Below are 27,848 nucleotides of genomic sequence, written 5' to 3'. Positions count from 1 at the left end.
CTTCAACACTTTGTCCTCTTGTGGGGAGGTCAGCTGGACTTATCTTCCCTGGGATGTGTGACCATCTCTCAGGGTTGGTCAGTGACTGGATCTCGGTCACTCTGTTTGCAACAAACTGTTTCCACTTCTGAGCTGAGCTGCAAATCCAATGCAGTGTAATCATAGAGTCTGTCCACATTCTTATCTGATTTGGTTCCAATTTTAGAGTCATCATCAAGTTGTTGGCTAGTCTCGCTCCAATCACAGCTCCCATGAGCTCCAGGCGTGTCAGTGTCATTTTCTTGAGAGGAGCCACCCTGGATTTGGAAACGACTAGGCTCATTATAGGTTCTCCATCTGACGATTCACCTTGTAGGTAGGCTGCAGCACTGTAGGCTCTTTCACTTGCGTCGCAGAACACATGTAGTGTTAGGGCATTTTTATTATCTGGCTGCATGTCTGTTCGATACCACCTTGGTATGGCGAGCTGGTGTAGCTGGGGCAGTTCTGAACACCACTGTTGCCATTCTTGAGTCAGGTCAGGTGGTAGCTCTTCGTCCCAGGAGAGTCCTCTCTCCCACATTTCTTGAAACATGCACTTGATTCTGACTGTGAAAGGTGTCAGGAACCCGAGTGGGTCATAGACGCGTGCAGCTGACTGTAGAACACTTCTCTTTGTGTTCTTCTTTTCTTTTAAGATGCTCAATAGCGGTCTGAGGTCAAAGGTGAAGTCATCTGGTTTTGGTCTCCACACTAGGCCCAACACCTTGAGCACAGCTCCGTGTGTCTCCGATGCCAGCGTGTGGTCTGTTGTGCCCTCCTTCCATTTCTTCTCCAGCTCATGAGAGTTGGTCATCCACTTGCAGAGGTCCATGCCTGCGATTGACAGCATTTGGGTTGCAGTTGCTGTCACATGGTAGGCCTCTTCAACTCTGTGTGCGCTTGCAATGAAATCATTGACGTAAAGTGACTCTCTTAGTGTCTCTACAACCTATGGTTGTTTTGTTTCATATTGTTTTATGTGTTTTCTGATTGTAGCTGCAAGTAGGAATGGACTTGGGGAGGCCCCAAACACCACTCTAGTCATCCGCAGAACACGCAGCTCTCCATCCTCTTCTCCGCTTGGTGGGCCTGTGAGCCACAGAAATCTCACTGCATCTCTGTCTTTGGAGATCTGCAAGAAAGCCTTTTTTATGTCTGACATAAAGGCGATTTCATTTTTTCAGAATTTAATGAGGACACTGAGGAGATCTGGATTCAGGTTTGGTCCTGTGAGCAGACAGTCATTGAGGGATGGACTGCCATCTTCATGAGACGACGCATTAAACACCACTCTCAGCTTTGTGGTCACTTTGTCTTCTCTGAGTACTGCGTGGTGAGGTAAGTAGTATTTCACGTTGTCTGTACTTGCATTGTTTTTTGGCACATCCTCTGCAATGTTCTGCTGTAAATAGTCCTCCACTACTTCATTGTATCTGCTGTAGAATGTAACATCCTTCTTCAGTCTTTTCTTCAGACCTTCAAATCGTTTTTTAGCAACTCTGTAGTTGTCTTGGAGCGCTGCTTTGTCTGGTTTCCATGGCAACTCTACGTGATATCGTCCATCTTTGAAAGTTGTTGTTCTCTCAAACATCTGCAGAGCCTTTTCTTCTGCTGGGTTCTGTGTGTTTTCACTTGTGATGCCCAGAGACTCAATTTCCCAGAATGCACTTAGTTGCTTGGAAACAAGTGTGTCCTCTTCAAGTGGAATGAACATGCAGGTTGCCTCAGCGACACTTGACATGCACACTGGTCCCTGCACAGACCATCCAAATGTGCTCTCTAGTGCAACTAATGTCTCTGTCAGTCGCCCCACTCTTCCTGAGACAATTTGCCAATAGTAGTCTGCTCCTATCAGGACAGATAGCTCAGGATCATCTGGGAAGTCTGCTAATTGTAGTCCTTTTTTCTTGAGCTTATGTTGAATCTGGTCACCGGGAACTTTCATCACAGCTGAGCACACCTGAGGTGTTTCTAAGGCCTCAATTTCAATTCTTTGCTGGTTGTCCCAGACATTCTCCAATTTGACTTCCACTGTGTTGCGTTGTGACATTGTGGGGACAGAGGAGCCAAATGTGTGAAGAGTGAGTGTCTCTTGTCTTATTACTGGTAAGTTCAGGCTCTTCACAAGGTTTTCATGGATGAAGCTTCTCTGACTCCCTCCATCGAGTAAACAGCGAGCCATTTTTCTGCCTAATGGGCCTCCTACCCATGCCTTAGCAGTTTGTAGCAGCACAGTGTTCTGTCCATCTTGTTTAATCTTCGCTGAGTGAGGAATAACTGAGGAAACAACAGCCTCTTCTTTAACATTGGGGGGCTGCACCTCACTTTTCTCACCGGTGCACACAGCAATGTGATGCCTCCTTCCACATTTTTCACATGCTGCATCCTTCACTTTGCATGTTTTTGCAATGTGTTTCTGTCCCAGACACACAAAACATCTTCCCATTTTCTTGATCTTTTCTTTGCGTTGAGGAATGCTGTTAGTAGGGCAATGCTCAGATTTGTGTTCTGCACTGTCACAGAATATACAGTTGTGTGTCTTCTGGCTGACTGTGTGCAGTGCAGCAGCAGATTGCATGCTGGGTCTGTTCATTTTTGTGCCATTGGATGAGCATAACTGCTTCCATGGCTTACTTTCTGGTTTGTGTTCTTTTTGGGTGTATGACGTTGTCATTTGCAGTGCTCTTTCCCTGCTCTGAACCTCCTTCTGTAGGAATTTGACTATTTCATCAACCTTCCATTCATCATCATCTCCCCTCTGACGGCTATATTCAAGAGCTATGTCATCTGGAATCATCTTCATTAAAATTGGGCATAGTAGGCTTCCATAAGTGTCTGACACTACACCCAGTGACTCCAAGCTCCTAATTTGAATTTCACATTCATCATATAGCTGCCTTAATGCATGCACATCAGAGGATTTCTTCACAGGAGTTAGATTCAGCAGCCTTGACATGTGAGCACTGATCACCAGATCTTTCCTTCCAAATCTGCTTTTCAATAATGTGATAGCACTGTCATAATTAGCATCTGTAAGTATAAGTCCTGCTACTGCCTTTGCAGCTGTTCCTGTGAGGTACGTTTTCAGGTAGGTAAACTTCTCACGTTTGCACAATGCATCATTTGTGTGAATAGCAGTCTCATACTGGCTCCAAAACTCCTGCCATTTACTGACATCGCCATTGTATTTATCAATAATCAATTTCGGTAGCTTCACAGACTGTCTGTATGCTAATGAGTTGGCCGAGTTAGCGTCGCTCACCCTCTGCTGCGTTGATGCTTGTTGCCGCTGGTTTTCATCCTCTTTTTTCTTCACCATGCGCTGCGCGCGGCTCTTATACGAGATGACACGTTGTTTATAGTCCTCCGTGTTTTCGATCTCGTGCTCCAAGTCATCCAACGCTGTGAGCAGTTCAATTGCATTGTCCAACTCAAATAGACTGTCCTCCTTCGCGGACAACATGTCCAATAAAGTACTCAAATGATCAATGTCCGGATCTGGCTTGGTCATTTCTCCGTCTATCTGGTTCAAAAGACGCGTCGTAGTACCTCTGATTGCACCCAGTTTTCTTCTCATTCTTTCCATTTCGGTCCTACGTTCCTCTTCTGTCATCTGAGCAGCGGCTTTAGCTTCTCCCTTGCTCATCTTTTTCCGGGTTTTTTGGCACCAAAAAATGTAGATTAACTACGGTCAAAGTATTGGACAGGACGTCGAAATGTGTAATAAAGTTGAACTTTATATAAGAAAAAAATGGGGATACAAACGGTACAAAACGATCCTTATATGTTGTTATCTGTCATTCATTCATCACCCGTAAACTCGTAATTCTCATCTCAACAACCACAATGCACCTGCTCCCGGTCTTTCTAACATCCGGTTTGCCGCAATGCATTGTGGAACATGCAGTCTTTTAGTTTACCCTTTGTTAGGCTATTGAGTAGAAACAACTCAATTCAATGTCAGTGTTTCTCAAATAATCAATATCAAATACATGTATAATTCAAATATATTCCCTTTTAACTCTTTTTAGCTGTAAATATTAATAGATCAATTTATCAGCAATTAAATCAAACATGCAAATTAGGAATGATCATTACACATGAACTATATAACCCATAAGTTACAACAGTGGTATTTTCCCCAAGATGCAGAAGGACGTCTGGAAGCAGTGTGCAGGTAAGAAAGTTGATTTATTAAAATAACAGGGCAAAGGATGTGAAAAAAGTAAAATGTGCAGATGGCACAAGAAGCTATGGCAAAGCTTAGCAATAGACTAGCCAAAAACGGAGCAAGAAACTAGTCATTCTAAACTCATATCCAAATAAACACCAAGCGTAAATGTTGCATGTTGCGAACAACACTGCCAGGCATAGTATGGTGCAAGGCAGGAATAAATAACTCTCTGATGAGTGACCGAGAGCAGGTGAGCGTCCTGACCACTAATCAGAGGCAGGTGACAAAAATCAGCACCCATGACAACTAAAAACACAAACAAGGGTGCTGAAACAGAATTAACCCACAACTAAGGAAATATCAAACTAAACAAAACATGACCCGTGCAACGGATCATGACACCTACAGCACGTGATGGTCAGATGAAGCCTCATTAGGCATTGAACCACTTGAGCCATAGGTTCGAGAATTTGTCAAAGCTTTAGCGCATGCTTCGGCACAAGACTCCACCTGCTGGTCAAAAGTATAATTACAAACAGCTGCATGTTAACCACATAATGTGTGATGCATGGAAATGTTGCGTCTACTATGGCTCTTGGAAATGACAATGAATCACAATAAATGTTTGACAAAATTGTTTTGCCAGGTTAACCAACAAAGTATAATAAAATGTGTTTTATGTGTTATATATGTAGTGTATATGTGTTTGTATTTTGCCAACATTAAAGGCCTACTGCAGGGGTCGGCAACCTTTACCACTCAAAGAGCCATTTTGACAAGTTTCACAAATTAAAGAAAACAATGGGAGCCACAAAACTCCTTTGAAAATGTAAAATGAAATAACACTGCATACAAAGCTTTTTTTGCTTTGTGCTATGTTTTAACCAGGGGTCCCACACCTTAATATAAAAATTTAATGATAGTGCAACCCGCGATTGCGCCTGATAGCGTCATACTTGCCAACCCTCTCAATTTATCCGGGAGATTCCCGAGTTCCAGGGCGTGATGGTACTGCCTTTAGCGCCCTCTACAGCCTGCTCCAACAGCGTACCTGCTCGGCCACATGTTGAATGCAGCTTCAGCATGCACAATGCACACGTAAGTGACAGCAAGGCATACTTGTTCAACAGACACACAGCTTACACTGACGGTGGTCGTATATAACAACTTTAACACTGTTACGTTACAAATATGCGCCACACTGTGAACCCACACCAAAAAAGAATGACAAACACATTTCTGGAGAACATCCGCGAACAAAACAAACACCCAGAATCCCATGCAGCCCTAACTCTTCCGGTGTACCCCCCACCCTCCCTACCACCAAACCCCGCCCACCTCAACCGACGCACGGAGGGAGGGGGGGCGGGGGGGGGGGGGTTTGGTGGTAGCGGGGGTGTATAATGTAGACTGGCTGCATGGGATTCTGGGTATTTGCTGTGTTGTGGTTATGTTGTGTTATGGTGCTGAGGTTCTCCAGAAATGTTTTCTTTTTTCTTTTTTGGTGTCGGTTAACAGTGTGGCGCATATTTGTAACGTAACAGTTTTAAAATTGTTTTAAACGGCCACCGTCAGTGTAAGCTGTGTGACTGTTGACCAAGTATGCCTTGCTGTCTCTTACGTTAGCAAGCAGAAGCTCCATACAAAATGTGGCTGTGCTGGCATGATATTTATAAAGGTTATAGAGCAGGGGTGTCAAAGTCAAATGGACGGAGGGCCAAATAAAAAATTTAGCTACAAGCCGAGGGCCGGACTGTTCGAATGTTCATTGAAAAATTTTTAAATGACGCATATAGTCTAGTGAACCTAATTGAACCTACTGAAAACCTAACAAATATATTCCAATATGATCAGATAAATAAAGCAATATTTTCTTATGGCTCTGTCAGTAATCTTTAATTTTCAACAGACACAAAAGACAAATTTCCTTTATATAAAAATCCCCATAACATGAACATTAAATGAAAGAAACCGGTATTCAAGGCACCATCAGTAGCCTATATTTTCTATTTTAGCAAAAGTGGGCTAAATTTACTTCAAAGAAAAAAACAATAATAGCAATTTTCTATCATCCACTCAACTGAAATATTTTTAAAATATAATTAAATTGAAATACAATAAAATAAAGTGCAAAAATCTATAAATCAAAAACAACACTTTGTTTAAGGAGAAGTAACATGCAGTGAAAACAAATATTAAACTTTAACTTTTAAACTTGAATTGAGTAAAAACTCTAAATATGTGATTGCACAGTAATGTTCACATTAAACCCCCCTCCTCCCTCCGTGGGAGGGAGGCGAGTTGGGTGCCCGAAACCCCCCGCTGGTTTCGGGCCGCCCCTTGGCGCGCGTGGCACGGCGGGCTCCGCGACCCGACGGCTGGCCCTCGTGGCTTGACGGCGGGCGCGTCCCGACGGGCCGCGCGTAGGGGTCAAACGCAGAAGTCTCAGGGCCTCGTGGTGAGGGGGTGGCCTGCGGGTTTCGGCCCGCTTGACCCCCCCGCTCCGCTTGGCGCGCGCGGCACATGACGGGTTCCGCCACCGACGCTCGGGCTGCAGCCCGACGGTGGTGCGGGCCCGGCGGTGACGCGCGGTTTGGGGAAACAAAGCAGAAGTCTCAGGGCCTCGGGGCCGGGTTTCGGCCCGCCCCCTTGGCGCGCGTGGCACGGCGGGCTCCGCGACTGACGGCCGGGCTGCAGCCCTTCGGCCGGCAGGCGCGTCCCGGCGGGCCGCTCGCCCCCTTTCGGAACCTTGGACCGGCATCCGCTTGGTGCGTGTAAAAGATCTGCGGTCTAAAAAAAAAAAAAAAAAAAAAAAAGATCTGCGGTCTGCGGGCCGGTTCTAATAATAAATCAAGATCATCCCAAGGGCCGTAAAAAACCTTCTCGCGGGCCGGATATGGCCCGCGGGCCTTGACTCTGACATATGTGTTATAGAGGATAATCATTGCAGTGCTGCTAGGGTACACTCTTAATTTAATTGTTAGGGTGAATATCGGAGTATATTAGCCCTGGGAGATTTCTAGGAGAGGCACTGACGTCCGTAAAACTCCAGGGAAAACCGGGAGGGTCGGGAAGTATGCAGCTGAGCCGCATCAGAGTGGTCAAAGAGCCGCATACGGCTCCGGAGCCGCGGGTTGCCGACCCCTGGCCTACTGAAACCCACTACTACCGACCACGCAGTCTGATAGTTTATATATCAATGAGGAAATCTTAACATTGCAACACATGCCAATACGGCCGGGTTAGATTAGTAAAGTGCAATTTTATATCTCCCGCAAAATATCCTGCTGAAAACGTCTCGGTATGATGACGTTTGCGCGTGACGTCACGGATTGTAGCAGACATTTTGGGACACCATTGTGGCCAGCTATTAAGTTGTCTGTTTTCATCGCAAAATGCCACAGTATTCTGGACATCTGTGTTGGTGAATCTTTTGCAATTTGTTTAATGAACAATGGAGATAGCAAAGAAGAAAGCTGTAGGTGGGAAGCGGTGTATTAGCGGCCGGCTGCAGCAACACAAACACGTAGCCGGTGTTTCACTGTTTACATTCCCAAACGATGACAGTCAAGCTTACCATTGGCCTGGGACAACAGAGACTCTTACCAGGAGGACTTTGAGTTGGATACGCATGCTTGTGGAGATGGGACAACAGAGACTCTTACCAGGAGGACTTTGAGTTGGATACGCGCTACCGTGAGTACGCAGCTGCGGCTTCCAAACATTTGATCGCTTGCTTGTACGTGCGTGCCGCTATGTGCATGTCACATACGTAACTTTGGGGAAATATATGTGCTGTATGAACTTTGCGGAGGTGAACGGTACTTTGGGCTGTGGGATTGAGTGTGTTGTGCGGGTGTTTGATTTGTATTGGCGGGTTATATGGACGGGAGGGGGGAGGTGTTTGTTATGCAGGATTAATTTGTGGCATATTAAATATAAGCCTGGTTGTGTTGTGGCTAATAGAGTATGTACAGTATATGTCTTGTGTTTATTTACTGTTTTAGTCATTCCCAGCTGAATATTAGGTCCCACCCGCCTCTCACAGCATCTTCCCTATCTGAATCGCTTCCACTGTCCTCTAGGCCTTCACTCTCACTTTGCTCATCCACAAATCTTTCATCCTCGCTCAAATTAATGGGGAAATCGTCGCTTTCTCTGTCCGAATCGCTCTCGCTGCTTGTGGCCATGATTGTAAACAATGTGCAGATGTGAGGAGCTCTACAACCTGTGACGTCACGCTACTTCCGGTACAGGCAAGGCTTTTTTATCAGCGACCAAAAGTTGCGAACTTTATCGTCGATGTTCTCTACTAAATCCTTTCAGCAAAAATATGGCAATATCGCAAAATGATCAAGTATGACACATAGAATGGATCTGCTATCCCCGTTTAAATAAGAAAATCTAATTTCAGTAGGCCTTTAAGAATTATATGATAGGGCAGATTGTATATTGTTTTTCTGTCACCTTAAGCAAATGGCATAAGGAGGAAGATGACAATAACTTGGACAAAGATGTACAGAACAGAGGGGATTAGTTAAATTTTATTTTTGGTTTTAGGCAATTACTTTTTCTTTTTTTTTTTGACAAAACCTCTCCAACATCCAGCTATTGATTTCTGGTAGCTGGTTAAAATAATAAATACAGAATTTGTTACTGTAATAAATGTAATGTTTACAGTGATTAACACATTTGACAACTGACGTTGCCGAGAATCGAACCTACGTGTGGAATAAAAGGCGGAGGCGCGAACCAAAAGTTATGTTGACGTTACAGATACAAGGTGTTAATTTAATATTCATTACATGGATATTGAGATTGTCGTATGGATTCAGTTTGTTGTCCTTCTTTGATTTTAATGCCATTAAAAATATATATATATTCTCTCTATTCTTCAAAAGCCCACATTTTTAATGAAGCTTGGGCGGTTTATGAGTTGTCGAATCTCCCAGCATATCTGAACCGCGTCCCGAAGCGGTCACAAGGTACAATTTGGCAACGTGTCTTCACACGTCATCATTTCTGGCTCCTCCTCTAAATGAAGCAAACCTCGATACGCGCTTCGTGGAAACGCTCTCTCCATTATTCGACACACGCCTCGAAGCCTCTGCACATTTGGTCCAATCACTACCTATAGCCCATCGAAACACCTTATTCCGATCGTGTTCGGTTTTTGAAAAGTCGGACTAACACACCTGGATCATGCGATTAGAAACTAGGTCTGTCAAAGGGGTGTGTGCGGCTCGAGAGGACCCTTCGTATTGAGCATGCGCCAGTCTCATCATGCGAGATACAACCCGGTAGCAGATACCATTCACTAAAAATGTAGAAACAATTGTAATGAAGATGATACTTTTCATTTGCTTTACAAATTAAAAGAACATACATCCATAAACGTGGATGCATATGCAAAAGTGCAATGTATTTATCTGTACAGTAATCTATTTATTTATATCTGCACCTTATTGCTTTTTTATCCTGCACTACCATGAGCTAATGCAACGAAATTTCGTTCTTATCTGTACTGTGAAGTTAAAAATTTGAATGACAATAAAAAGGAAGTCTAAGTCTAAGTCTAACATAACATTTTGAAGTGCATTGATGGTAGAAAAAAGAAAGGGAGATTTATTTAAGAAGGTAGCTAAGGAAATGTACATTGACGGCTTAATTCTAACTCCCGAACGAAATAGGAATGAGATGAAAGATAATGAAGCAGGTATATTAAAGGCGAATATTAAAGCGTACACAAACCCTTTTCGCGCTGCATTTTTGCAAGCCAAATATTTAACTTTCCGCACAAATGGCAAGATAGTCAAGAACAATAGCAACCTTCCTCTGGATATCAGTCGGGACTCACACAACCTTTTTCTTTGGATTTGAAACTCCTTTCATCAATCCACAGAGCCTTATGGTGGAACTTCGAGACATTCAAAAGTTTTGTTTCCGTGATTTTCATCTGAAAGTTATTTCGAAAAAACTCTTCTGCCAGTCTTTCTTTGCATCGGACCTGCATCCGCCCTGATACATTCTTGGTAGTAGCGTCATGTTCGTAGCGGAATCCAAGATCATTACTTGATACTGTCTGCTATTTAGCATCAACATAGCCATTACAGACGTAATATTTGTAACTTGTGCCAATATTACAGCGGAAATCACAAGTTGTAAGGATCCGCAGATGCGTAGTGTGATGTAATAGGTCAACCGGAAAAGGAATTAATTTAACCGCGCTAAAATTAAATATGCGCCCCCCCCCCCCGGTGTATGGGAGGCACATGGCATATGAACAATAGTCGCATTAGAGAGTGTGCATGGACACTTGGACTTCACACATAGCTGTGAAAATACACAAAAAATATATATTTGAGAAATCAGACTAATTTAAAAATCATAGAGTACAAACAATGTTTATTCTATTAGCTAACTTCCTTTATCTGAATAGCCATTTGTGATTCATAGCATGAAATAATAAATATCTTGCAGTCATGTTGTTTATGTTTCAAAATAATTCAACTATTCAATGTCAAAATATAAAGAGTAGAAATAATGAACAAAATGTCAGCGACTGTCTTTTTCTAAAACACCAATGAAAATGAAATTTAGCATTTAGACAGGCTATACTGTAGCAAAATTCATCTCTCTCAGCTTCCGTCTGCTCCAATCTTTCAGCCTCTTTTTGTGCTGGCTTTGTTAAGCAACGGTTCATCCTCCGTATAGTCAGGTTAAAAAAGATAAGGTTGTGAATTCTCAAAATTAGTCGACTTTGTTGTCTATTACTGAGTCTGCCATGATTACAACACACTATCAATCAGTCAATCAATCAATGTTTATTTATATAGCCCTAAATCACAAGTGTCTCAAAGGGCTGTATAAGCCACAACGACATCCTCGGTACAGAGCCCACATACGGGCAAGGAAAACTCACCCCAGTGGGACATCAATGTGAATGACTATGAGAAACCTTGGAGAGGACCGCATATGTGGGTAACCCCCCGCCCCTCTAGGGGAGACCGAAAGCAATGGATGTCGAGTGGGTCTGACATAATATTGTGAAAGTCCAGTCCACAACGGATCCAACACATCAGCGAAAGTCCAGTCCATAGTGGGGCCAGCAGGAACCATCCCGAGCGGAGACGGGTCAGCAGCGTAGAGATGTCCCCAACCGATGCACAGGCTAGCGGTCCACCCCGGGTCCCGACTCTGGTCAACCAGCACTTCATCCGTGGCCACCGGACCTGTGCAACTCCCCCTCCATAAGGGAGAGGGGAGCAGAGGAGAAAAGAAACGGCAGATAAACTGGTCTAAAAAGGGAGTCTATTTAAAGGCTAGAGTATACAAATGAGTTTTAAGATGGGACTTAAATGCTTCTACTGAGGTAGCATCTCTAGTGTTTGTTTCCGGAAGTAGGAACACACATTTGTTGCCAGAAGTCGGAAGTGTGCTGCTATGGAAACGGGAATAAATGCACAGAGGAAACAAGTTCTGGCAATGCTCAAACTGACCAAAATATGGTATATATTGTGCATATTTTATATTTTTATGAATGTGTCTCTTACTGCATTATATGTATACTTGCAATGTGCATACAAAACGTTGATGGAGCGTTTTTAAGTTGTTTTAGAGCAGTCCTTCTCAAATAGTGGGGTTGTGCCCCCCTGGGGGCGCGGTGCAATGCCGGGGAGAGGTGCGTGTGACCTCTGGGAACATATGATGAAGCATATGTAGCACTTGACTTCACTGTAAACACGGTGGGAGACGAAGAAAGACCGGTGTGTTGTTTCCTTTATGGTTAATAAGCTTACATTGTTATGCAGAGATATAGTTATAAAACATTTTTAGACAAATTATATTATTTATAGCCACGTTAGAGAGTGGGGATGCGCAAAATATTTTCTTCTTCTTGTGGGGGAGGTGTAACAGAAAATATTTGAGAAACACTGTTTTAGAGGGCTTTGAAGGCTACAATAGTGACTCCCATTAGCCCCCGCTCCCCATTAAAAGACACCCTCTTCTCCTTTTTTGACAAAGGTCAGTTCTCCAACAGTGTCCAGTTAGTAAGCACCAATCCACCCCACCTTGCCTCTACATCAGACAGCTCCTCCCTCCACAGCCGTGGAGGGATGCCAAAACTCAGGAGGGCCCCAGGTTCAGCAGTGGCCGCACAAACTGCACGGACACCACTTTGTGATTACACTGGTACTAAAGCGCCTAAAGTTAAACAGCTGCATCCCATTGTCTCACTTGAATTTGCCTTTTAGCCCCAACCAGTTGCTCCTCTTCAACCACAACGTCTGCTGCATCAGTGATTGTGGCAGTGGTTGAAGGGCGTGGCTTGGCCAGGGGAGAGATTGGAATGGCCAGTCTTAACTTGAACTGTCCAGAGCTTGTACTGTCTCAGTTTTCAGACACTGGAACCTATGCAAAGGTAGCCTAAACAATGACAAATATCATATTAACTGTAAAGAAATTATGCTATGCTGTACACTTATTCAGGTTATAACCATGGTGCATATCTTGTTGCCAATGGAGATACTGATGCCAGACACTGCTAGTGAAAAGGGAAAAGGGACAAAGCTGTTCAACCTCATCACAGAGAACTTCCAGGTGCTAATGCGAAACATATCATTAAAAAAACTGTCAATATACTGTTATTAATGCACATATTTACATTTTGTTTGTCAGGGTGTTGCTTTTACTGCAATCCAAAGAAAACATTTTAATGAGAAAAAAGGGATGGAGTACATCAAGCAGCTGTGTGCTCCAGAATTTAGCACAGTCGTCATGGAAGTTCAAGCCAAGTATGCCACTGAAGACAATAATGTGTGAAAGAAAAGAAAACAGTTTTTTATTACAAAATGGGCATTTTGTGCAGATATTATTGCCTAGCAGCTGCAGCTGCTTTGCTGAAATACTTGGAGTTTATTCAGAACTCTGTGTACGCTGCCAAGTCGCTTAAAGTGAGCTTTAAAGGAAGCCAACAGACGGCCATGATCGACTCTATATCAGCCAGAAACATGGAGCTGGTGGTCAATAACAAAGACCACAGGTAAGAAAGCAAGTGGTGAAACGTCATCTCAGGTGTAACCCTTACACTGTTTCAGCTATATATTTACTCTGTATGTATGTGCGTGTGTGTGTGTGTGTACGTGTGTGTGTGTGCGTGTGTGCACAGAAGCGACCATACTCTTTTAGGCGTGCTTAACCACACGAAAACTCCGGGGGGAGCCAGAAGGTTACGCTCTAATATTCTGGAGCCTTTGGTGGATGTGGACACCATTAACGCACGCTTGGACGCCATTCAGGAGATGCTGCAAAATGAAGAGTTGTTCTACGGTTTGAAGAATGGTATGGAACTAACACATGTTTTCACACTGACTTTGGTGCATACCAACATGATTTACATATTCTTCCTTTGCCTTCCCTAAGCTGTAGCTCCTTTCCTTGATATTGACCAGCTGCTCTCTGTTTTGGTCCAGGTCCCAAAACAAGAAACGGTATGTGTAGTTATTTTCTTTGTTATATAATAATGATAAGTTATTACACGGCGGCGTGGCTCAGTTGATAGAGCGGCCGAGTCAGCAACTTAAGGGTTACAGTTTCGATTCCAGCTAGCCCCATCCTAGTCACTACCGTTGAGTCCTTGGATAAGACAATTTACCCCCCTGCTCCCAGTGTCACCCACACTGGTTTAAATGTAGACAATGGGTTTCACTATGTAAAGTGTTTTGACTCTCTAAAAAAAAGCGCTATATAAACATAATTCACTTCACTACACTTTGTGTATTTGTATGACTAACACAAAACATACCTTTAATGACATAAGTATTGTGTAGTAGGGAAGGCTAATTTATGCCTTTAGTAACATTAACACAAAAATACACAAAAAGCAGTTTCTTTTGTAGGGAAGATCAAAATTAATTTGTAACCTCACAATTATTTTCATGATCAAATGTATTTATGATAAAATACAACTTTATTTATATAGCACTTTTCATACACAGGCAAGTTGCAAAATAAAGTGCCTACTCAGTGGCCTAGTGGTTAGAGTGTCCGCTCTGAGATCGGTAGGTTGTGAGTTCAAACCTCGGCTGAGTCACGCCAAAGACTATAAAAATGGGACCCATTACCTCCCTGCTTGGCACTCAGCATCAAGGGTTGGAATTCAATCAATCAATCAATGTTTATTTATATAGCCCTAAATCACAAGTGTCTCAAAGGGCTGTACAAGCCACAACGACATCCTCGGTACAGAGCCCAATTGGGGGTTAAATCACCAAAAATGATTCCCGGGCGTGGCCACCGCTGCTGCCCACTGCTCCCCTCACCTCCCAGGGGATGGGTCAAACACAGAGGACAAATTTCACCACACCTAGTGTGTGTGACAATCATTGGTACTTTAACTTTAATTCAAAAAAAGAAAAAACACACATACACTCACGTAGATAGAGCACTATTGACAATAACAATACATCGGATGGCACTGAGAGTTCAGAAAAAATGCCACCTTTGAGACGCTCACACTGGAAAATAACTAACAATTATATACCGGTAATATAAAATATATCTACAAAATGAAAATATAAATAATGAATTACCATATTTTCCAGACTATAAGTGGTTACTTTTTTCTTAAGCTTTAGACCAGGGGTCACCAACGCGGTGCCCGCGGGCACCAGGTCGCCAGATGAGTCGCCCGCGGGCCTGTTCTAAAAAAAAAAAAATTTTTTTTTTTTTTTTTTTTTTAAATTAAATCTACATAGAAAAAACACAAGATACACTTTCAATCAGTGCATCAACCCAAACAACCCCCCCCCCCCCCCATGCACACTCATCCACACCCACTCACACAAAAGGGGTTATTTCTTTCTGCTACCAATATTCTGGTTCCCACAACATAGACAACACATCTGCAAGGGACACAGTCCCTGAAGCACACATGATTGTATAGGCTGCTGGTCCACTAACATTTTCATTAATTACTGTGTTTTATGTAATTATTTTTATATTGTTTTACTTTCTTTTTTATCCAAGAAAATGTTTTTTATTTATTTATCTTATTTTATTTTTTTAAAAAGGGCCTTATCTTCAACAGACCAGGTTGTCAATGAAATTAGATTTGTTTAAAGGGTTTTTTAAACCAGGCCTAGTCCAGATAATGTCCAAGTCGGACTCAGCAACACACACCTTCATTCATGTACACAGAAAAAAATTAGGGAACACAACAGATTGCATATAATTTATAAACAAAATTACATTTTCAAAATAAGCATTTATGTACAGTCCAGATTATGTCCAGGTCACTCAAATTAGGGAACACAACAACAGATATCATATAATCTATAAACATAATTATACTTTCAAAATAAGCCTTTGAGGACTTCTCATCTTTTTTTTAATGTTTTTTGGCATCATTATCGTTTTCAACCATGTAACTTTCTAAAGTTACAAAATACTGAATAAATGTTTTAAAGAAAGTAATACTAAGTGAATATCTGTTTTTGGCCTTAAAAATAAACATTTTACCGAGTGCTATAATTAAATTGACTAAATCATGATTGTCAATGAACTCTCCTAAAATAACAGAAACCACATTAAGCTTCATAAACAAACCAATCCTTAAACACATTTTTTCAACTTCCACCCAAAACAAAGACACAATATGACAATACCAAAACAAATGCAGGGTGGATTCAGGCTCCTGACAACAAAATCGGCAATCATCTGACTGTCATATTCCATAATTTTAACATTTTCCCTGTGGGTAAGAAGTTATAAATAATTTTAATTTGAAAATAACGATTTTGCACATCAATAGTGGTTTTATATATTAGTTTGAATATGGCATCCCATGGCAACGGGCAGTCAAAAAAGTCCTCCCATTTTCCATTTGTGTTGTATGAGGCAGCCTTCAAAGATTTCTTTATTAAATAAAAATTATATATTTTTCTATTTATTTTAGTTCCTTTTTGCCAACTAGAATTTCTTATTAGAGGTTTACAAACTAATAATTTAGTAGTTCCATAATTAATTATTTGTTTCCATCTTTTCCCAATTACTCCAGTTAGTTGATAAAATGAAAAGCTTGAGCAAGCATCACCATACATAGCTCTAAATTCATCATACTTCATAATTTTACCATTCTCATTGATAATATCATTGACAAAAATGATTCCTCTTTCAAACACATTTTTCCAAAAGAAAGGCTTTCCATCTATTACAATATTAGGGTTCATCCATATTAACTGCTGCAAAATATCGTCTCTTTTTTCTGGCACATAAAATTGAAAACACCACTATGAGTGGATTGTTTCCTTTATGAACCCCGCCATGTTTCCCAGCAGACTCTCTGGGAGGGGATCACTTGTAAAAAAGGATACAATTTCTTTTGATACAGTACATGTTTTTTGTCCAACAGGACATTTGTGTACCACTCAATGTTTAAATACATCTTTGGAACAATTGATGCTTTTAAAGACAGACACATAGCTTCGAGGTTGAGAAGTTCCGGCCCCCATATTCATACTCTTTGTACAAAACCTTTCTTTTAATCTTTTCTGGTTTGCCGTTCCAGACAAAATCGAAGACCCTCCGCTCATAAATCTTAAAAAAGTTTTGTGATGGAGCTGGTAATGACAAAAACAAATAAGTAAATTGAGGAATAATTAACGAGTTGGCAATAGACATTTTACCATACAAGGTTAGGGATTTCCCTTTCCATAATTGCATAATTTTGTCCAGCTTTCTTAGTCGATTATCATAATTTACTGAGCCTAGATCTTCCAGATTTTCTGGGACAACAACACCAAGTATGTCAACTGGTCCATCTGTCCACAAAACAGGCACTTTGCATTCCATTCGAAAGGACGTTCCCTTTAGATTTCCGATCCTTAACATTTTACATTTATCATAATTAAGCTTAAGGCCAGATTGCTGTGAAAATATGTCCAAAAGATTAAGAACGTTCCGCAAACAATGAGGAAAAATCTTATCTTTGTGAATCAGCCTTTTCTGACATGAACTTCATCAAGAACAAACACAGAACACGCCTCACTGATGCACATCTGCAAGACTCACTCAGAGTTGCAGTGTCAAGTTACACACCAGAGTACAACACACTGGTTAGCAGCATGCAATGCCAGGCTTCCCACTAACTGACAAAGAAACAGATAACAGATTTGGTGTCCAGTTCAAAGTGTGACATGATTTAAAACTTTGAGAGTTTACTTTTGTATTTTACATGAGATATTATTTGTACAAACATGGTGCAAAGTAATTCATGATTTGTTAAAAAAAATGTTAGTGGCTAGCTAGTTAAAATGGGATATTGTGATTTCACAAGACTGTCTTAGAAGTGATCATTTGAAAATGTTCAATTTGAAAAATGTGCACTTAGAGAAAATATAAAAATAAAGTGTTGCATATTGATATTTATCTGTTTCTATATATATTTATTGTGAGAAATCATTAAGATGATCAGTGTTTCCACAAAGATAAATATCATTAATTATTAATAATAACAGAGTTAAAGGTAAATTGAGCAAATTGGCTACTTCTGGCAATTTATTTAAGTGTGTATCTAACTGGTAGCCCTTCGCAGTAATCAGTACCCAAGAAGTAGCCCTTGGTTTCAAAAAGGTTGGTGACCCCTGCTTTAGACCCTGCGGTTTATACATAGGTGCGGCTAATCTATGGATATTTGTTTTGTGAACGGCTAAATAATGTAATGGATTAAGCAAATAAATCAAACAATGTCATAAAATGATCCACTTTTAGAAACATTTCAAACTCAAAGGGTTTACAAAGTACAAGGAAGAATAATCCTGATAAACATCTTGAATTCTATTTTAAAAAATAAAATCTTATTCATCTCATAAAGGATGAATAAAGACATCAATGACTTTTCTGTTTTGTTTGATCAGCCGTTTTACTGCCATGTTACAGGCACCGTTTGGAAACAATTCAGTAAATAAACATTTACTAAACATTTCCATGTAAATATCTCATTTCACAATGCACCAGTATACATTATATCTGCGGCTTATAATACGGTGCGGCTAATATATGAAAACATCGTCTGTCCTTCTTAAATTAAGTTGGTGCGATTTATATACCAGTGCGGATTATAGTCCGGGAAATGTGGTAATAAATAAATAAAAACATAAAATAGTAAGAATGATTGTAGTAATAATCACAATAAATAAAATAGAAAATAACAGACTAAAATTAAGAGCCTAAGAAGAGTTTAAAACGATCAGTTAAAAAATCTTAATTAAAAAGGTGTGTCCTTAACATTTTTTTAGAAAAATATCAACTCTGCAGTTTCTTAGGCTTTTCAGCATAATATGTTCCACAGGTGGAGGCCATAGTGGCTAAATGCCACTAATGATGTTTTAGGAATGGGCAAAAATGTTAATCATTGAGAATTCAATCTTCGGTGCTACCTCGATTTTTGTACACCCCACATTTAGTAGAATTTGGTTCTTCAATGATAATAAGTTTCCCCTGGTTTTACCCTGAATTTAAGAAAGAACTCATAGCAAAGTATGAAAGTGGCATCCGTGTTGCTATGCCCTCTCCTCCATGATGAAGTCTTCAATAAAAGTAAAAGTGAGTTAAATGTTCATTCATCCATTTTATTCGTCATTTATATGCCTTCCATATTGTTTTCCATACATACAACTATAATATTTAATGTATAAAACATGGTTTGTGTTAATATTTTTGGGTGTCTGCTACGAATTAATTCAATTAACTTTTTTTTTAAGAAAAAACTGCTTTGGTTTTCGTACAATTTGGTCTTCATCTGATATTTTGGAACAGAATAACAAAAAACGATTTGCCATTGTACTGGGACGGCGTGGCGCAGTTGGGGGAGTGGCTTTGCCGGCAACCTGAGGGTTCCTGGTTCGATCCCCACCTTCTACCAACCTCGTCACGTCCTTTGTGTCCTTGAGCAAGACACTTCACCCTTGCTCCTGATGGGTCGTGGTTAGGGCCCTGCATGGCAGCTCCCGCCATCAGTGTGTGAATGGGTGAATGTGGAAATAGTGTCAAAGTGCTTTGAGTACCTTGAAGGTAGAAAAGCGCTATACAAGTATAACCCATTTACCATTTACTTAATGGAATTGATAATCGATTAATCCTCTCTTGAAAAAACCCAAAATGTAGTGGCTGCATCAGGTGTCGTTGATTCAGTCTCAATTAATTTTTGATCTGAAGAAGAGGAGACAAATACTCATTCAAAATACTTGTCTTTAAAATAACAGTTGTTTACTTTTACACAGTTGATCAAATAAATGTAGACACATGCTCCTCTTAAATTAAATGCCTTTTTACCTGCATGTTGCCTCCTCAGCTTTCTGCATCTTGGTAACAAGTCTTTTGTCGCCGTCATGTGACCAATGCATTACAGAAAGTCCCGATCAAGACATACAAATGTTCCCGTGGAGCAATGCTCAGAAGAGGAGTCTGAGAGAATGATTCGAGAAGAAATAGAGGCATTACAAGACTCACCGGAGGAGTTGATGGTATGGGAGCTGGAGAATAATCCTTTTATAATGGCACTTTTTGGCCGAACAATCCATTTATCGCTGTCATGCGACCGATGCGTCACAGAAAGTCCCGACCAAGACATATGAATGTTCTTTCCGAGGAATACTCAGGAGAGGACTTTGAGAGGATGATTCGGGAAGAAATGGAGGCATTACGAGACTCACCGTAGGAGTTGATGGTTTGTGGGCCGGAGAATCCTCCTTTTTATAATGACAGTTTTTGGCCAAATGCCGAACTGGCAGCTCATGCAACTTCCTCCGCTGCTCATAGATCAAGCACGGCACCCCTCTACTCCTAAACTATTTGCGTTTGGCAACACTAACGGCAACCTGGCATAACTTTTCATATCCTACACTGCGAGCCAGTGCAGTCCAGGCTTGACAAAGCCAGCCGAACCTGACCGCCCATGCACCAAGACCGGCCTCACAGCTTCCGAGAGCCCATCCACCCTTAGCTTCTGCTCCTGCTGATGTCGTGAGTCAAACGCTCCTCCCGCAAAACAGAGACAGTGTCTTGACTCTTCCTGGGGTAAAGGGGATAGTGCTGGTAGCTGTATGACTGCGGAGGTCTTACAAGGCTTCTTCCGCCTTCAAGACTGCCACTTCCTGTCCGAGGCCGGTTCCTCCTTCCGTCCAGTGAAGTGAAGTGAATTATATTTATATAGCGCTTTTTCTCTAGTGACTCAAAGCGCTTTTACATAGTGGAACCCAATATCTAAGTTACATTTAAACAAGTGTGGGTGGCACTGGGAGCAGGTGGGTAAAGTGTCTTGCCCAAGAACACAACGGCAGTGACTAGGATGGCGGAAGCGGGGATCGAACCTGGAACTCTCAAGTTGCTGGCACGGCCACTCTACCAACCAGCCAGGCCACCATCTCCTGCACGGCTGCCGACACCATCTCCAGTGCTGCTTCCCGTGGCTCTGCTGCCGATGCCATCTCCACCATCAGCTCCTCCAGTGGGTCCTCTGTCAATGCCAGCCTTGTCTCCAGTGGGTCCTCCGTCGACACCAGCCTTGCCTCCAGTGAGTTCTCCGTCGACGCCAGCCAGATCCCCGCCCAGCAGCCTGCATAACCTCCAGCTCACCTGCATCTGCGCTACCTCCAGCTCACCTGCCACGGAAGCGCCCGTCTGGCGCTCGCTCTCTTAGTTTTCTGCAGAGACGCACATCTGGCGCCCACACGCCTCCTCCTTGTTGGCCAAGATTGTGGCCGTTCCATGGACGCTATGCTTGCCATTGGCTTCAACGCACAGGATCCGGGCATGGACCTTCACAGCTGCTGGAGCGCCCTTCTTGCTCAGGTCACCCTCCTCATCAGCCACAAATCTGGCCTTTTCATGGACGGCATCAGCAGCAATGCCCAGGACCCCGGGCGTGGATCTTTACGGCTGCTGGTGCGACAGTCTACTCGGTGCCGCCATCTGACTCTTCCCCGCTGCCTGCGAGGACACGTGACCAGGGGACCCAATGCCTGGTCCTCCCTCTGCCCTCCCTTAATTTTGGACTGTTTCTGGGTTTTTTCTAGAATGTCTGGAATCCGTTTTGTTGGGGGGCATCCTTATTTTGAGTTTGTTAGTGTTTTTCCATGTTTATTGTTTAGTTCCTGTCTTGTGCTTTTATTTTGGGTGGTACTTTCGTTTTTGTGTTTCCCTGCAGCGACTTGACTCCTGCCTCTGAGCACTGTTCCCCGCACCGGTTTTCTGTTATAAATCTAGACTATTTAAGTTGTGCGGGTACAGTCTTTTGCTGTTGGGACTTTGATTGTTGAATGACAGATATCTATCTGATGCAGACGCCGTCTCTGCTCCACACTTTTCGTAAGATTTTGCTGTTGTCCAGCATTCTGTTTGTTTTGCATAGCCTTTCCTATGCTTCAGTACCGTTCCTCGCGGGACTCGTATTTTGTTTATTTGAACCTTAGTACATGTTTAACTGCACTTTGCCTCCTCTGCTTTCTGCATCTTGGGAACGAGCCAATTATCGCCGTCATCCGACCAATGTGCCACTTTCTTGTCCATTTCGATTCAAATTTAAGTTACCAAATAGAGAACTCCGGACGAAAGCGTGCAGATAGGATAGGATTTATTGCCATAAATCATAGCACAATACAAAAGACAGGAAACAAACAAAAGGAAAGCGTGCCGATCGCACGAGGAGCTAAGGAACAAACTTAGCGCAGGAATCAGGACTCGAAAAACAGGAGGAAACCAACGTAACGTGTTGCATATAGCAAATAACAAAGCCAGACTAAGCGTGGCGAGAAACGTGAATAAATAGCTTTCTGATTAGTGCTCGGCAGCAGGTGAGCGTGCCGAACACTAACAAGAGGCAGGTGAACTCAATCAGTACCCATGGTAACCAAAACAAACCCAGGGGTGCACAAAACAGGAACTGAGGGAGTCCAAAACTAACAGAACATGACTAAACAAAACATGGTCCAGGCAACGGATCGTGACAGAACTTACAGACTTTAAAGACAGATTCCATATGTCCCCAGAATACCACAAAAAAACAAGTTCAAGAGTCACGGGAGGGCGCAGGGAGGACTTTGTGGTGGGTCGCCAGGCAAAGTGTCCCCGAATCCATCGAGGACAAGTCAAGTGGCGGCGGCGAGTGGAATATCGCTGCAGCAGGCGAGGCAGGCGACCACGGAACGCCGCTGAGAAGGTGGACGCGAGTGACGCCAGAACCTCAGCAGCCTTTGAGTTCTACGCCCAAGTCTGGGCTTCGCTGCTGTCTGCGCCAAAGGCGTCCATTAATTGGCCACTGAGGGCACCACGTGTGGGCACCACGTGCGGGCACCTGATGGCCGCCTGTGCTGCAGGCCAGCCGGAGGTCGCGGTGGTGACGACGCTAAAGATAAGGGCAGCGCTGTGGGGAGGCCCGCCAGGGAGACGAGGAAGACTGAGGCACCTCTGGAGCTAGAGCGGCAGGCGAAGGAGGCTGCCGTGGTTTCTGGCGCAGGTATCAGCCGTGGCGCAGGTGCTGGAAGAAGCCGTGATGCAGGAACCGGAAGCAGCCATGGTGCAGAAACTGGTGCTAGCTGTGGTGCAGGAACCGGTGCTAGCCGTGGAGCAGGAGCAGGTGCTAGCCGTGGAGCAGGTTCTAGCCGTGGAGCAGGAGCGGGTGCTAGCCTTGGAGCAGGAACGGGTGTTGGCCTTGGAGCAGGTGCTAGCCTTGGAGCAGGGACAGGAGGTGGAGAGGATGGCGTCTTTAGGCCCAGCTGGGCTGAGGTTAGCGGTGACTTTGGCGGAGGTGGCCTGGCTGGAGGTTGTGGCTTGGCACGCCGAACAACAGGTGGTGGTGGTCGGGCAGGGGGTAGCAACCTGGCTGGGCGCAGCTATGGTGGAGCTGGCCTTTCAGGAGGTTGCGGCTTGACACGCTGAAGAACAGGTGGTGGTGGTCGAGCAGGAGGTTGCCGCTTGGCTGGGCGCAGCTGTGCCACCCCACTAGCCCAGCTACCAGCACTACCCCCCCACCAACCCCCAACCCCACAAAACAGGAACTGAGGGAGTCCAAAACTAACAGAACATGACTAAAGAAAACATGATCAGGGCCACGGATCATGACCTTGCATCAACATAGGCTTAGGGAAGAGTGGGGTAAGATTAGTAACTTTTTACTTATGTTGACCTGAATGTCAGGGAAAATGACACACAGTCAGAATGAAAACATATTTTTGTATTTCAGGATGTCTCCTATCAAATAAAATTATCAAAATGAATCTGACAAAGCTGCCCAAAATAATGACTTCTCATAAAAAGTGATCCTCTGATTCACCTTAACCCGTGTGAGGGGTAAATTGAACCTAGTCAGTGGGTAAGTTGAGCCATCTGGGGGTAAACCAACCATCGGTGTTTTGAATTGTAAATCTAGCATATTGTGCTAACAAAATGTTTAAACGTCTGTGAACAAACCACCAGTTAGTTTCTAAATCATCTAACACCATTCAATATTGAAATTGTCAAGGTTGCAGGGGAATATGAACTGTTGATCCCTCTTTGCAGTTCCTTTCCTTCTTTAGCACATCATTCAGTGGGAAACAGCCATCCATCCATTCAACCGCTTGTCCTTCTCGGGGCAATGGGGGGTGGCTGGAGCCTATCCCAGCTGCACACGGGCGGAAGGCGGGGTACACCCTGGACAAGTCGCCACCTCATCACAGGGCCAACACAGATAAACAGACCACATTCACACACTAGGATCAATTTAGTGTTGCCAATTAGCCTATCCCCAGTTGCATGTCTTTGGAGGTGCGAGGAAGCCGGAGTCCCCGAGGGAACCCACGCAGTCACAAGGAGAACATGCAAACTCCACACACATAAACCCCCGAGCCCGTGACCCAGGACCTCCTTATTGTGAGGCACGAGCACTAACCCCTGTTCCAGCGTGCTGCCCAGTGGGAAACATGCTTCATCATTTTCTTTGAATGCAAAGCTGGGTTTCTCAATGCCAAACCTGATTCTTCTGAGAAATCTGGCACTAGCTTCATTGCCCGCATGGCTGTCAACCAAGCCAATGTAATGGTGGCTCCTGCATTTGGATGCAATTCTTACCATGAACAAGTCACCAACTTCCAGATCTGAGACATCTGATTGACTTCTTTTATCGCTGCAGCCCTCATGCTCAGAAGTGTCATAAAATGGGATGGCCAATTCACTCTCCTCAGAGCTGCTTTCCACAGCATTTTTCTTCAGGGGTTGTTGCCTCTTCAGCTTTCCTTGATCTCTGATGTTTCTTTTTGCTTTGTAATTCTGTTTATTTTTCCTCTCTTCATGGACAAGTTTGATTGGCTGCTTTTCAGTTATATCAGCCAGTATTCTTGTCTTCAGACGCTTTTGGTTATTTTGTTTTCTGGGCTGCTGATTTTTGGGTAAGGGTATAACCTCAACTGGAGACAATAATGATCCCGCATGGTTAGGGTGTGCCACTGTGTCACTTGGTGAAGCACATGAATGTGCAGGGCCCGGTGAATGTAGCTCAACAGACAGATAAGTTGAAACATGGCTGCATCACTCGCAGCTGCAGGCTTCTGCTCCAGGTTGTGCCTTTCTGACACCATAGATGGCTCAAATTGTGTATTGGAAAATATACTCCTGTTGTAAGGGAAAATCCCAGTGTATCTGAATCCAGTGGAGATATTCTGTGATGTTATTGCTGACATTAACACCTCATTCACACAGTTTTTTAGTATGTTCTGCTAGCTCTTTCTCCACCTCCTCCTGAGAAGAATATTTTTGCTTCTGCTATTCTATCATACTCTACTGTTTTTACTTCCTTTGCCTCCCTCTTTTTCATGTACCTCTTCAATGCTGACCTGACAGTTTGTCTGTCTTTTACCACTGATCTGATGGACTTTCCACTCTGGACATCATTTGCTGCTCTCTCCATCTCTTACAGGGGTCTTGAGCCCTGACTGTTTTTTCTCATATAGGCTCTTAGCATGATACCTTTTCTACAACAATAACATATGACAAACACACTAAACAAGTTCAACATTCGAATGAAATACCATAATATATGCCAAATATTATATGTCAGTGCTTTATGAATGGGTAAATTGAATCACTGGCTCAATTTTTCCCCTAGTCTTTGGCTCACTTTGCCCCATAGCCACCTTGTTAAAAAAAAAGGGGGGGGAGGTGGGTTAGCTTAAAAATGTAGGCTAATCTTTACTGAAGGGATTCACATGATTTTATACATTAGCAAATGACCAACATGCATAATACATAATTTTAGAACTGGATTAATTTGCTTTGGCACAACAGTTATTTTACCTGATATACAGATTGTTTATTTTGACAAACAAAAAACGTTGTTTTGTGTAAAAGGATACTTGTCTCTTCTGCCATATTCTCCTCTGCATTACAGAAATATGGAAATGATGAGTGTGTCCTAAATGTTTGTTCCTATGACAAATCATGTGCACAGTTACCTAGATACAAAGGGTGGGTCAACTTACCCACTTACTCATCTTACCCCACTTTCCCCTATTGTGTTTTTATAGGTTCCGATTGCAGAGGCAAAGATTACACACGTGATTCAGCTGAAACACACTTTGGATCTGGTGCCACAATTGAGGGTGTGTGGCTGCTAATGTACACATGTTTATAATATCCAAAGATAGCTTTAAAATGGTTTTATTAAAATATTTATTTTAATAAACAGGTGACATTGAAAAATTGCAACACAGCTCTTCTCAAGGCATACTGTACATCGCTGGAAGACAACAGGTACCACGTTTGATGCATCTGTAGCTGTCATGTTTGTTGTATACTTAAACAATGGTTTGTGCACACCTAGATTTGACATAATCTTGAAGCAAATCCACACAGTGATTAATGATGACACTACCTACCTGAAGGGGAGCCTCAATATGCGCACGCAAAAGTGCTATGCAGTGCGACCTAACATCAACGAGTTCCTGGACATTTCTCGTCGAGCATACACTGAAATAGTGGATGACATTGCAGGTGTCCATTTTATTTGTCATCTATTTGTATTTCACATTGTTATCTGCAGCTAATCGTATAACCCTTGTGCAACCTTAAAGGGGAACTACACTTTTTTGGGAATTTTGCCTATCATTTACAATCCCTATGTAAGACAAGAACACATTTTTTCTTTTTTTATGCATTCTAATTTGTAAAATACAGCAAGTACAATGCAGCTAATATGAGTACACTATTACACCCATAAAGCCCTCTAAAAAAACATCCAAAAAACGCCAACAATTTTAAATTTACATCTCGTGATCGGAATATTAACCAATTACTATTGATATTGTTATAATAAGCGCTAACGCAGATGAACTAATTTTAGCGGCGCCGTGATCACAGAGAGCTAACTAGCTCATGCAGCTACTGTATTGACATGCTGAGCTGCTGCTGTTGCATTGCTGCTGAGTTGGTAAAAGTTTATTCTAGATTATAAATAAAGCCTGTCACCTGTATAGTAGAAGGTTGTGGCCATAAACTGAGAAGTTCATCAACTTTGACATCTACCTTAGACCCGAAGATTGCGAGAAAGACACGAAAAGACGCTTGTATGCGTCACTTTTTTTTAACCTGTATGGGGATTATTAATAATTATTCATCTTAACGGTAACATATGAACATCCCGTCAGTCGGCAGACTTTGTACAGTAAGTGATAGTTGTATTATGTTAGAAGTATGTATTTATTGTTTAGCATTTAGCAATCTTGCTGCATGATGCTTAGTGTTTTGCTCAAGTTAGATCTGTTTAGCACGCAGCTTCTAAAACTTGTAGCTCATCCTTCTACTATTCAGGTTAGAAAATATAATGTTCTGAATCATCATTTGTCCCAAAGTATTCATTGTTGGTTCTAATGAAATCTGCCATGAGTAGTAGTGTTGTTATAGTTGAAGGGGAAAATCAAACATTGTGATGTGTCTTTGAAATCAATACGGCTCTGTATGCTTAAAATGAGCAAAATATGTTAATATAACTTGTTAAAATGAATGTGCTTGTTAATACATCATATATATATATATATACTGACAGCGTGTATATAAAACGATGATGGAGGCTTTTGGATGTTTTTTAAAGCGCTCGTAGGCGGAATAGAGCGAATCTCATTAGATCCATTGTTAGCTGACTTTTGCTTGTGTGTATTTAGTATTTAAAATGCATTAAAAATAGAAAGACATATGTCTTCTTGTCCCACATAAGGATTGTGAATGATAGACAAAATATTTTAAAAAGTGCTCTGGCTGCACAGACAAGACAATGGGCATACGCGAATCCTCCATCCTATGTGTGTGTGTCAACATTTTGGATGATCAGAAATAAAAATATTTTGACTCTTGACTTATTTGACTGCAATGGCTCTGAAGGTCCAAAAAGAAACCGCTTATAAAAGTGTCGTAAGTCAGCAATAAATTATTGTTATTTTTTGCTTTCAAAGCTTGACATCTGTTAAAGGAAAATTATGTATATCAATCACAATCCCTATGTAAGACAGTAACACATATATTTTTCTTTTTTTATGCATTCTAAGTTGTAAATAAACGTTGGCAAAAGTCATTAAACAATGGAGCTAATAGGATTTGCTCTAAAAACCTCCAAAAACCTCCATCATAA

General features: G+C 42.4%; 1 protein-coding gene across 2 annotated transcripts in view; it reads left to right on the top strand.

The window, feature by feature from the left end:
- Positions 1-27,848, top strand: part of msh4 (mutS homolog 4) — a 42,069-nt gene that overhangs the window by 6,045 nt on the left and 8,176 nt on the right. For both annotated transcript variants that reach the window (XM_062040569.1, XM_062040570.1), the window contains exons 2-11: positions 12,221-12,388; positions 12,451-12,617; positions 12,686-12,796; positions 12,875-12,990; positions 13,065-13,238; positions 13,365-13,537; positions 13,619-13,686; positions 25,753-25,827; positions 25,914-25,978; positions 26,049-26,218. In XM_062040569.1, the coding sequence (XP_061896553.1) occupies positions 12,221-12,388; positions 12,451-12,617; positions 12,686-12,796; positions 12,875-12,990; positions 13,065-13,238; positions 13,365-13,537; positions 13,619-13,686; positions 25,753-25,827; positions 25,914-25,978; positions 26,049-26,218 (1,287 nt within the window). The remainder of the gene's footprint in view (positions 1-12,220; positions 12,389-12,450; positions 12,618-12,685; positions 12,797-12,874; positions 12,991-13,064; positions 13,239-13,364; positions 13,538-13,618; positions 13,687-25,752; positions 25,828-25,913; positions 25,979-26,048; positions 26,219-27,848) is intronic.

This window comes from Entelurus aequoreus, linkage group LG03 (assembly GCF_033978785.1).
Source record: "Entelurus aequoreus isolate RoL-2023_Sb linkage group LG03, RoL_Eaeq_v1.1, whole genome shotgun sequence".
Lineage (NCBI taxonomy): Eukaryota > Metazoa > Chordata > Actinopteri > Syngnathiformes > Syngnathidae > Entelurus > Entelurus aequoreus.
Note: the sequence above shows the minus strand (reverse complement) of the source record. Positions and strands in the feature narration are given on the sequence as shown.